This window comes from Podarcis melisellensis (assembly GCF_964234715.1).
Source record: "Podarcis melisellensis genome assembly, chromosome: W".
Lineage (NCBI taxonomy): Eukaryota > Metazoa > Chordata > Lepidosauria > Squamata > Lacertidae > Podarcis > Podarcis melisellensis.
The window spans coordinates 29,079,498-29,091,936 of record NC_138535.1 but is presented as its reverse complement, the minus strand read 5'-3'; the positions used below and the strand labels follow the sequence as shown (position 1 = coordinate 29,091,936).

At 49.8% G+C, this 12,439-nt stretch overlaps 1 protein-coding gene across 1 annotated transcript in view; it reads right to left on the bottom strand.

Annotated features, from left to right (window-relative positions):
* Positions 1-609: 609 nt before the first annotated feature.
* LOC309361237 (inositol polyphosphate 5-phosphatase OCRL-like) overlaps positions 610-12,439 on the bottom strand; it is a gene marked incomplete at both ends in the record, with an annotated part of 29,567 nt that continues 17,737 nt past the window's right edge. The window contains 9 exon segments of the mRNA XM_081896156.1: positions 610-707; positions 4,960-4,993; positions 5,373-5,581; positions 6,395-6,548; positions 7,037-7,126; positions 7,621-7,622; positions 7,625-7,755; positions 9,166-9,269; positions 11,104-11,157. Of these exon segments, the coding sequence (XP_081752282.1) occupies positions 610-707; positions 4,960-4,993; positions 5,373-5,581; positions 6,395-6,548; positions 7,037-7,126; positions 7,621-7,622; positions 7,625-7,755; positions 9,166-9,269; positions 11,104-11,157 (876 nt within the window).

Genomic DNA, 12,439 nt, shown 5'->3' with positions numbered 1-12,439 from the left:
AAAAATCTTTTGATCTGCAAATTCAAGTAGTTCTGTTTCTAGTTTCCTGAAAAAAGTTGCTTTTTTATCATTAGGGGCATAAATACCAACCAATTTCACTTTCTCTCCCTGGATTTTAATTTGTATTATTAAAATTCTGCCTTTTTCGTCCTTCTGAATCAATTTGGGTTCAAGTGCAGGATTAATATAAAAAACAACTCCTCTCTTTTTTGTTTTATCTGATGAGATGAAGTCCATACCTAATTTTTTGTTAATTAAGACCCTTTTATGCTTTTTTGCAATATGTGTCTCTTGGAGACAGATGATATCCAATTTCTGTTTTGCTATTACATGTTCAATCCGATATAGTCTGGCTCCAGAGTTCAAACCATTAACATTCCAGCTCAGTAATTTAAGATTGGCCATTTCCAGAGTCAGTTACAATATCTGTTTTCCCTGAAGCCGCCTCTTCCAAAAATTTTCCAAATTTTTTGAAGACAAACAAACAAACAAACATACATCCTAATTGCAATTTAACCAATCTTGATAACATTGTTAAGTGACTTCCTCAAATCCCCCTGGTTGAATTTCATTGTATTTCATTTTAACAGTTTTCTAAAATCAATCTTCTCAAAAGATTGCTCTGTTGCTCTCAGAATATTTCAGCAGCTCCCGCAGGAAAGCCACCAGGAAGCGGAACACGTTCTGGTGCGGATCTGGCAGATCACCTGCAAGACAGGGAGGGGCGGTTTGGAGTTTCAGTGCAGAGCTTTGCTAGAGGAGGGGCATGGATCACTAGCACGGTGTGCTTGTTATGTTTGCAGGTTTAGACCTGGCATAAAAAAAAGAATGTTTAAAATGGTAACCGGACTAGAACTCTGCTGGGAACTTTGGGGAATAATACAACTGTAGAGTCGGAAGGGACCACGAGGGTTAACTAATCGAACCCCCTGCAATGCCTAAGGTGGGGCTCGAACTCAGGACACTGAGATGAAGAGTCTTATGCTCTACCGAGATATCTTGGGGGAAGGGCCATAGCTCTGCAGTAAACCACCTGCTTTTCATGCAGAAAGTCTCAGGCTCCACCCCCAGCATCTCCCAGGAGGGTAGGGAACATCCCTTGTCTGAAATCCTGGAGAGCCACTGCTTGTCAATTTCGACAATACTGAGCTAGATGGCCCAGTATATGGCCGTTTCGAGGTTCACTGAAACAGGTGGGCTATTGTTACAAGTCCTGGTCAGAAAGCAAAAAGGCAACATGTGCGCACCCCACCCCCCTCCACAACCGAGAGGGATGGTTATCAAAGGAGACATCAGCAACCTCTGCAGTTAACAAGGCTTCCCAGACCAGACTAGCCCTCCTGCCAGTGTGCCGGTTTACTGGCTTTCAGGGATGTTTTAGTGGATTTCCTGTTACTTGTGGCAACATTTGGACTAGATGATTTTGGAAATCCCTTCTGATTCTATGCTTCTGTACACACCACAGACCAGCCAGGAAGAGATGGGGCTCTGGGGCCGACCTGGCGACAGAGGTGGCTGTCATGTGAGCACTCAAGGCAGCGCTGATACAGTTCATAGCAAAGGACTGGTTCTGGCACTGCCTCCAGGAAGATGAGCAGAGCTTCGGCCACCGAGTGGTCACTGCCAGCTATTGACAGCCTGGCAAGGGAAGTGTTCTGTCCTGTTACCTGCAGCCTGCCTCCTTCCCAGGCTGGTCCAAAGCAAGAAGCTTGGTCCTTATACATCTGGGCCCACCTTGCAAGTTTCCCCTTTTGGCGCAAAGTGGACCTTGAACCCACAGCCCTGAGATTAAGAGTGTCACGCTCTACCAACTGAGCCACCCCACTGTAATTATCCCACACCTCCCCTCTTGACGAAGCTGCCTGCAAAGCTGGTCTGCCAAGGAAATGTCCTTCTGCAGGCATGGTTTCAATCCAAACAACAAATACTAGTGGTCAACTCCAAAAGTGCGGTCAACAAACCCTGCTTGCCAAAGAACAATTGAACGCACCCTTGAAACTCCTTTGCAGCCATGTCTCCACACCTGACACCACGTATGATGTTAGATGTGGGGCCTGTGGGCCCGTCAAGATTCCCCACCTCTGCTCTATCTAGCCAGGCTGATGTTTTTGTTACGATAATGAAGCAATGCAGCTGCAAAGTCCTAGCTTGAAGTGTAAACATGATGGGAATGTTGGGACTGCTGTGGGAACAGAGGGGCAGTCATTTCACAGTGCGCAGCACCGGAATTACCTCACAGTGTAATATGAGCTGTACAGGATGTACAGGAAGTTTTAGTCACAACACTGCTGGAGTTTGAAGAGAGCAGTCCTGTTTTTTGTAACGCTGCAAAGACAGAAATAAAAGCATGTAAATACGTTTCTGTCTATCTCTTTCCCCTGCCTGGGGGAGGCAGGAAAGAGGGGTGTGTTATTCTCACGTTTGAGAAGAATCGCCGATCGAGACCTTGCCTGCGTCTGCTGGGGAATGCAGCCAGGGAGGTCAACAGGGAATCAAGCCGGGTGCCTGGACTGCTGCCAGCTTATCATGAGAAGGGCTTGAATTTCCAACAGTTTTCAAATGGGGGTTAAAGCTGTGGAGCTGTTTGGATGCATGATGGCTTTCAACACGGTGATATATCACTAGCTAAACATTGCAATACACCAATATATCACGATGTCTGAAATAAGATGGAGCTATGTAGAGGCATTGGCTGGCTTCACGGTTTCCCCCGCATTGTGATTTCGGCTGCCCCCTGCAGGAGGGCAGGGGAAAGCTGAACCGGCAGAGTCCACAGGGGCTGCAGGAATCTAAAGAAGCATTGTCTGGCTTCACAGTTTCCCCCCACATGGTGTTTTTTGCATAGTACACACACACACATCATGATTCGCAATATATTGCCAGGTCAGAAATTATGAAACCAGTCTCACTATCTAGACTTCAAGCTGATTTGAAAATATATCGCCCGGCCCTAGCCACAGCAAGCATCTCAAGTGGGGAAACAAAAAACTAATTGCTCGCACCCCAAATCCAAGCTCCCCCTCCCCCTATTAATATGCAGCTAGTAATCCTCCCACTCCGGATGTGCAGTTCACCCAAAAGCTTACTGAATATGCAGCTGTGGACATGAGGTTTGGCTAACATTTTATTTAAATTGTTGGAACCTGCCCTGGGACCTTAGGGTGAAGGGCAGGAAATAAGTAACAAAAACAGCAACAGAACATGGATGGGCCTTCATAGGTTGATGGGCTGCAGCCCCAGCCAGCATGATGAGATGAGGGGGTCACATGTTCACCACCCCTTGTCTAGAGCACGTTGCAGAGGCAGGGGTAGAAACTGAGCAACAGCTGGAGCCCCAGCCCACGACTTTGTCTGGGCAATGCAGCACACAGCAGCTGGTGAACAATGCCTGGGCAATGCAGCACACAGCAGCTGGTGAACAATGCCTCCGGCCTCCTTCCCATCTTCCTCTCCAGGAATGTTCAGGGTGGTTATTTCTATCTCAAGCTACCACATTCAAGAGAAAGAGAAAGAGAGGAGGGGGGAGCAAGAGAGCTTTAGGAGCACAGCAGTGGCAAGCAGCCCATCACTGAAAGGAGTTGGCAAGAATGGAGAATTTGATCCCCTCATCCCCAGGACAGCTGTTGATTAGGACCCAGTTCATCCCCCCTCCCCCCCCCCGCCAATACTCCCCGCCCCTGTCTTGAGAGAGAGAAAAAACAAAAAAAAAAATACTTCCAGTAGCACCTTAAAGACCAACTAAGTTAGTTCTTGGTATGAGCTTTCGTGTGCATGCACACTTCTTCAGATGCACAGTGTATCTGAAGTGTATCTTAAGGTGCTACTGGAAGGAATTTTTTTTGTTTTGACTATGGCAGACCAACACGGCTACCTATCTGTAATTGAGAGAGAGAGAGAGAAAGAGAGAGAGAGAGAGAGAGAGAGAGAGAGAGAGAGAGAGAGAGAGAGAGAGAGAGAGAGAGAGGAGAGAGAGTATTGGTGTGGGGAATGACACATGCTGTATCAGAGTCTTAGTGCAAGAGTAGCTGGTGCATGCTAAAGAACACAGGAGCCTTGCTGGGTTAGATCAGCATTCTGTTCCCACAATGGCCAACCACATGCCCTTGGGAGTCCATAGGGACACGGGGACAAGAGCACTCTGTCCATCATGTTCCCCAGAAACTGGTAATCAAAAGCATGTGGTTTGTGATAATACTGGCAAGAAATAGCCCTGACCGGAGGATCAACATATCCTCCATGATTCTAAATGTCTACAGCTGTCCAAATTGACAGTCACCACGGTCTCCTTGTGGCTAGGATAATACACCCAAGTCGATCTGATTTCGAGAGGAGTGACGTTTCCCTGAGCCACCCCAAAGCAGCCACTACCGCTTCCCAAATGCCAGTGCTCAGGTGGTGAGAGTAAGCCAGAGTGGCACAGCCTGTGCAGCAGTTGCTGAGCACAGAGACAAGGAGAAAACTGGCTCTTGGGGCCAGAGGGGGCTGGCGCCTGCATCATGAGACTGGGCTTTCTGCCTCCCGTGCTGCCAATCGCAAGCGGACCCAGAGTCAAGCAGCGATGGCAAATTCTGGTTTCGTCTCCGTTCTCCTCTGCCGAGTTCTACAAGGGCCATGTTGAGACTAGGGGAGAGACCAAAGCAGAGAGCTAGAGCCACCACCTGGACTGGATTTGAGTCAGAAGGCAGGCAGGTGCGGGTACCTGAGAGGAAAGTCCGGTTGGTGGGGTAGTGCCTGGTTTGCCCTAAGGGACCAGCTGCCACTGCATGGAGCAGCTGCTGATCGTTGACAAGGGCAACTCCATTTACGTGCCTTCGAGGCACATGCACACTGCCGCAGAGCTGGAAGGGGCACTGGAAGGGGCAAAAATGTCCCCCCCAAGAGCACAAGAGTACCTCGGAACGCAACCCCCGTGTAAACCTGCTTTGAGCCCGCTACAAGAACATCTAGAGGATAGCAAACCAACTGTTACCTTTTCTAGGAAGCCGTCTTCTCCCTGAGATCAGAGGAGGAAGGCAAGAGCAACAGACAACCAAGGGTGTTAATGGCACAGGCCCTGAGAAGAGAAAGAAACAGCCCGTTGGCTGAACAGAATCTGGGCAGATGGCAGGGAAATGCACACGGTTCAGTGGCCCTGCGAAAGGGCAGGTGGGAGGACCAGAACCTGGGATGACTCAGTCAAGGCAAACAAAGGGCATGAACAGCACACAGGAAGCGGATGCAGAGCTACAGAAGCTGAAGCTGAATGCAGCGGAGGACCCCCAGCCCCCACATTGCTGAGTGGAAGAGCAGCTGTTTTCCAAGCAGGCAAGCAGAGTGGGAAGGGTAGACATCCAGCACATGAACCTGCCAGGTAAATCAACCCCTTTCCCTACCAGGTCAATAAGTCTGGTGACGGGAACTCCGCCAAGCGGCTGCCTCATCCAGCACAAGGCTTCCAAGGAGGTCCCGAAGCAGCTTGGTAGGTAGCTCCCACCGATGGTGAGGAAATAGTCCTTGCCAGGGTCAAGGTGAAGGACAAAGATAGCCTCAATCTTCTCTTCCTTGCTGACGTACACATCCAGGGAAATGTCCACCGTCTCACCTAAAACGGGAGGAGGTCAGGTAGATACACTCTTGGGCACAGCCAAGTTGGCTTGTCTGTAAATTAAAAGTGAAGACGGTGAAGAATTGAACAGAAGGACACAATAGGAGGCTGCTGGATCAGGCCAACGGCCCATCTAGTACAGCATCCTGTTCTCACAGGTGTATGGGGCAAACCTTAACTTCAAGAATTAGGAGAAGAAGCGACTCAGTTCCCACCCCCACCCCACTTTCCTCTCTAGTCCTCCAAAGCAGCAGCTGCACAGAAGATGGTGACAGGATACTGGGGGGTGAGAGAAAGTGATCCTAACAAAAGAATATCAAAAGGGAAAGGATTTTTGCGCCCCCAATGTAACTTTCTTTTTTAGTTTACATTTCATTGAGTTTTTAAAAGTTTGGCTAGTTCTATATGTTCCCCAAGATATTTTTGTGCCTCCACAACATAAAAATACGATTATTTTTTTTAAAAAGTAATTTTTGGACGGACTGCTCTCACTGGTTCCCTGCGATGCCAAAAGGTGTTTGGGGACCCTCCAGCATTGCTTGGCTTCAATTCATTTGTGTGTGTGTCTTTGTTTAAAGCTGGTCACACACACTTTTACACTTTGGGCTCAGCTGCTTTGACGTGTGGCCCTTGGAGGCTTGAGCATGGGGCAATGCAGCCCACAAATGTTAAGCCTCCCCTGCTCTACCAAACTCCCAAGGTTTGAGGGAGGAGGGTTGGGAAGAGGAGGGGAAAAGGAAGGCCTTCCCTAGATGAGCCTTGGGGTCCCTTTCCAACTCTACAGTTCTCTGATTCCAGAGAGAGACGCGCTGGGCTCCAAGTATCCCTCGCAGGGCTCAGCACGAAGCCATGCCTTCCAATACTGGCTGTCACTGAGCTTGGGGATAAAGGAGAAGTGGAGGGTGACCTGCCCGTTGTTTGTGATCTGGAACCTCTCCTTCTGCAGCTGCCGGAACTTCACATTCTCAAACGGAAACTGCAGAGCAAAACGGGGGGGGGGGGAGTGCTTGCCTTTAGCAGAGGCAAGGAAACGTGCTCCAGGGGGAAGTTTGTCCTTGGCCCCGGCCTCTCATTTAGGGGACTGCACATGCCACAGGTCCACGTGGGGCTCTCCAGATATTGCTGCACTTGCCACTGGCCACGTTGGCTGGGGATGATGGGAGTTGTAGTCCAGCATCTGGAGGGCACCACGCTGGCGACCCCTGGAGTCTTTGCCTGCAAGGAAGAGGAAGAGGCTGCCGCTCAGTGGAAGGGCATCTGCCTTGCATGCAAAGGTCCCAGGTTCTATCCCCAGCATCTTCAGGTAGGGCTGGGAGAGATCCCCCGGAAATCCTGGGGAACCGCTCAAGACTGAGCTAGATGGGCCAAGGCCTTCTTTCCCCCCTGGTCTTTTTGCAGCAAACCCTCTTTAAGGGGTTGGAGAGGATCCTATTCGTCCTTACCTCCCTCCAGGGAGGGAAGGAATTCGTTCTCCATCCTGTCCATCAACTGAACAATATCCTCAATCACTTTCCGGTACCGTCGGTCATCCACAACCTTCACCTATGGGGGGGGCAGAGCACATTTGTTGGGGCTATGGACTAAAAAGGGGGGGCATGAGTTAAGAGCAATAAGGCCTGATGCACCCCCTGTTCCCAGCCCTGAAAGAGGCAAGTACTGTAACTCTGAGAGCTTCCCCAGGATGGCAGCGGCTGTGACTTCCAGAGCCAATGGGCTGAAGCCCAATGCTCCAAGCCAAGTACCACAGAAGCTCCATTGCATGAATGGAGCCAACGGTTAAGGTATACAGTTCAGCCCATGTGGTCTGCCATGCCTGCAGGAGCAGCGTGTACTCAGAACAGTGGAGAATGGAAGCCTAGGGATTTAACAGAGCCAAAACCTGCCCACTCCTTGCACCGGAAGTCATTGGCCAAGGAGGAGCTCTGTGGAAAGGGGCCTGGTTGTTGGTCAGGGCCTGCCCAGATTCGAGGAGGTGCCACATAGCAGGCAACTAAAAAGCCTGAATAGACGATAGCCCTGGCCAGGGCAGGTGTTACCCTGTGAGGAAGAGGGAGCTGGCGGGCTTGTGGTCGCTCCTTTTCAATTCCATGTGGCTTCGGTAGCTGAGCTGATTCACGCTGCCTCCTCGCCAGAGGATTGGCTCACACCATGCTGGCACACGGCACTTCCCACTGCAAGGAGACAGTTGGACTGGCTGAGGCAACACACAAGGCTCACACAGTCAAACTTTGGCTCCACACACGGCCTGTGATCTTGACCACGGTCAAGAGCTGGAGATGATGGGGCTTGGGAGTCCAACTTCTGAAGGGGCGGACCTTGCAGGTGTGCAGGCATTTTGCCTCATGGAGAGAGTTGTCAGGAAATCAAAAGCTGCCTTCTACCAGGTCAGAATGATTTTCTGACCTCCCCCAGTTTGGATTCCTACATTGCAGGGGGTTGGACGAGATGACCCTCGTGATCCCTTCCAACCCCACAATTCATTAATTAAGTCTCCTCTGGCTGGCAGAAGCTCTCTGTGGCCCAATCCTTTTTCAGGTGGAGGTGCCTTTCAACTTGAGACTCTGCATACAAAGCATATGGCACACCACCAAATGATGATCCTTCCCCAAAGCAAGGGGCCCCGTTATTCTTGTTCAGACACTATTTTTTCAGTGATCCAAAAGACCCTTTCTGGCACCTGAAATGCTGCCCAAAGGAGCCTGCCGTTTTCCGGCTTCGTCACTACATGTTCCGCCTGTCCTTTTGATTTCCCCATTACCACAGCAAGAGCAATGAAACTAGCAGGCCTAGGTGGCTTCTGACAGTTGTCAAGAACCACAAGAATATGCCACATCCTGGATGGTGAGGCTCAATGGCTACTAGCCATAATGGCCAGAGAACATACTCCACCAAGAGAAGCAGTATGGCTTGGAGGAGGGGAGCGTGCTGTTGCACCCAGGTCCTGTTTGTGGGCTCCCCGAGAGGCATCTCATTGGCCAATGTGAGAACAGGATGCTGGGCCAGATGGACCAATGGCCTGATCCAGCAGGGCTGCTCTCATGCTCTTATGCCCTGGCAGACTCATCTTGAGAGAGCACCAAGTCTCATTCCCAGACTTCCTTGACACAAACAGGATTCTCTGCTTAAACACGCCATGAAACAGGATGCTGATTATCAGGACAAATGTGGGGGAAAGGCTGCTTGTGGAAAAGGAGCCAAAGCATTTCCAGAGACTTTGAGCAGGGATGGCTTGAGGAAGACAACATATCACAGCCTTGCATTTCACAACTCGCCTAGCAGCCTTTGGCAACCGGGAATTCCATGCAAGCAAAGTGAGCAGGTGAAGGAGAGCTGGATCTCTCTCTTCCTCCGTGGCTTGGTGTCCATTCTGGCTGCAGAGGAAAGGAAGTCCGTCCAGCCCTCAACTCTAGCCCTCCTCCAACAGCTTGCTTAGCAGAAAGCCATGTTTAAAATATATGTTTTACTAGCCTGCTCAGGAGGATGGAAAGGCAGGACACTACTAGCATCTCAGCAGACTAGGAAAAACAAACAAGCCTTGCAGAAGAATGATTGAGAGGACTTACTTACAAAGGCTCAACTATCAAGCAGGATCTGTTTTAGAGTCGAATTTGTACGTCGGGATGAACTTGATCTCTCCCTCTGTGAAATCAGCAAAAGCTGTCTTTTGGGTACGCTGAATGTTTAGCTAAAGCCAAAAAGAAATTGCTTATCAGCAGAGAAGCAGAAGACCCCCTGTTGCCTGACAATGGAGTCTATTAACAGCCACTGTTGTGCTGGAAGACCAAGGTGAAGTACTAGTAGGTTAAAGGTAAAGGTAAAGGGACCCCTGACCATTAGGTCCAGTCGTGACCGACTCTGGGGTTGCGGCGCTCATCTCGCGTTATTGGCCGAGGGAGCCGGCGTACAGCTTCCGGGTCATGTGGCCAGCATGACTAAGCCGCTTCTGGTGAACCAGAACAGCACACAGAAACAGCGTTTACCTTCCCGCCAGAGCAGTACCTATTGATCTACTTGCACTTGGACGTGCTTTTGAACTGCTAGGTTGGCAGGAGCAGGGACAGAGCAAGGGGAGCTCACCCCATCACGGGGATTCGAACCGCCGACCTTCTGATCGGCGAGTCCTAGGCTCTGTGGTTTAACCCACAGCGCCACTCGCGTCCCTACTAGTAGGTTAGCCAAGTGCAAAAAAGGGGTATGCCTGCTGAAATCCTATCTTATACCCAATTCTTAAAGGTACAGGATGCTTGTGCATTTTTGCCCCGTGTCATCTTAAATTACTTTGCTGCATCACACGACAGGAAAATCCTCTAACTCAGGAGTAGCAGACACGTGGCCCTCACAATGCTGCAGAACTACAATTCCCATCATCCCTGATTACTGGCCATGATGGCTGGAGCCAACAGGAACTGCAGCTCAGTAACATCCGGCAGACCACAGGTTAGCCATACCTCCAATAGACAATCTTATATGTACCAATAATCCATACAAACTGTTAACAACCACCAGAATACACCCCCGACACTATGAGCAACTGCAAAACCACCCTTTTGCATCCTACGTTGGCTCCCAGGACGTTTCTGAGCACAATTCTCAGTGTTGGCGCCAACCTTTAAAGCCCTAAATGGCCTCAGCCCTGAAAGAGTGTCTCCATCCCCATTGTTCAGCCCAGGCATCAGGGTCCAGCACCGAGGCCCTTCTGGCCCTTTCCTCACTGTGAGAAGCGAAGTTACAGGGAACCAGGCAGAGGGCCTTCTGAGTAGTGGCACCTGCCCTGTGGGACACCCTCCCGTCAGATGTCAAGGAGATAAGTAACTATACAGCCTTTAGGGAAGTTTTTAATGTTTTATGATGGTTTTGCATATGTTGGAAGTCCCCCCCTTGCCTTCCTTGCAGCATCCTTCTCAAAGGGCTAAGGCACGACTACGCTCACAGAGTTTAAATCCACCGTAAGGTGCAGCAATCAGGCCTGTTTCAACACAAAATACCAATGCTCCTTATGCCAAGTGGGAGAAAGGTCGTCAACATGATGAACACACAAACCTTGGAGAGAAAAATGTAAAACAAAAAGCACCAGCAATTTAATTGGACTTAATGGAAGTCTCTGCTGATAAGAACATGTGAGCAACGCAGATTTTCCAGACAGATGCAAAACCTAGAGCAGGAAACCTTAGACCTTTCGATATTGCTGGACAGCAGCTATGCTGGGGCTGATGGGAGTCCAACAACATCTGGAGCGTGTGCTGAGCTAGGAAAGCCCTCTAACTGGGAAACGGCAGAGCAGTCCTACTTATTCCAAGGCAACCCTCCAACTTAATTGGGACTTGCTTCTAATTCAGGTTGCACAAACCGGCAACCTTAAAAAGCATTTGTAGAAGTCGCAGTCATCCTATGTTATAGCTACACTTTGCTCCTAACTGCCTGAAAGTGGTTTCTCTAGCCTAGGCTGGGGTATCCCAGACAAAGGAAATAAACAGGGCAATATCCTAAACCACCACATATAACACAAAGATGTCTCTCACCTGGTCGTAGGTCAGAAGTCTCTGAAGCTCATTTTTAGTGATCAGATGACAATGCTGGAAAAAAGCAAAGCAACCACAGCTACAGGCTAGCTCACGGGGTCGGGGGTCGGGAGGCAGCCTGCTGCCACTTCCTGCAATATGTAGTAAGACTGATAACTAGGATTGGGCAGTATGATCATATTAGGCTAGTGCTCTGTGAACTAGACTGGCTCTTGAACTGCTTCCAGGCCCAATTCAGAGCATCCCATTTGGCCTTTCAAGTGTTTCAAGGTTTGGGGAAAGGGTACCAGAAGAAGGCCCACTTATGTTTGCACTGCCTCTCCACTGACTAGAATCCCTTTCCCAGGGAACTCCTGCTCTTTCAAGCATGGCAGGGCCTTTTCAGTCATGGCACCCGACCTTTCAGAATAATCTCCCAAAGAGGTTCACCTGGCCCCTGCTTTGATGTCCTTTCAGCAAAGACTTTTAGAATTTCCCCTGGTTCTTGAATTCATGGGCAGGGCGCTTGTGGCCCTCCAAACCCTGCTGTAGTACACAGGAACATGGGAAGCGACCTTATATTGAGGCAGACCATTGACCCATCAAGCTCAGGACGGACTACATGGACTGGCAGCAGCTTTCAGGCAGAGATCATGCCCAGCCCTAGCTGCACACACTGGTGACTGAGCCGGGAACCTTCTCCATGCAAAATGGCCGCTCTGCTTTCGCGTTACTGCCCTTAACAAACTGCAACTCCCACCCCGATCACTGGAGAAGTTGCCCACATTTGCTATAATCTCATCTAATACATCTCTGCCACTCGGTTTATGTTGCTCTCTCCTGGCTGCTCTAGTAGAAACCTTAGTGGTGCAGCTGCAGCAGCAGGGATCGCCGACACTGCACCCTCCTGGTGTTGCTGAAGTGGAACTCTCATGAGCCCGTCAGCAAGGCCAATTCTTAGCAATTATGGGAATTTTGGTCAATCAACATTTGGAGAGCACAATGCTGCCTGCCATAAAGAAGGCTGATCACCGAAGAATTGATGCTTTTGAATTCTGGTGCCGGAGGAGACTCTTGAGAGTCCCAAGGACTGCAAGAAGATCAAACCTCTCCATTCTGAAGGAAATCAGCCCTGAGTGCTCACTGGAAGGACAGATCCTGAAGCTGAGGCTCCAAGACTTTGGCCACCTCATGAGTGGCCAATGGATCCAAACTACAAGAAAGAAGATTCCACCTAAACATTAGGAAGAACTTCCTGACAGTAAGAGCTGTTCGACAGTGGAATTTGCTGCCAAGGAGTGTGGTGGAGTCTCCTTCTTTGGAGGTCTTTAAGCAGAGGCTTGACAACCATATGTCA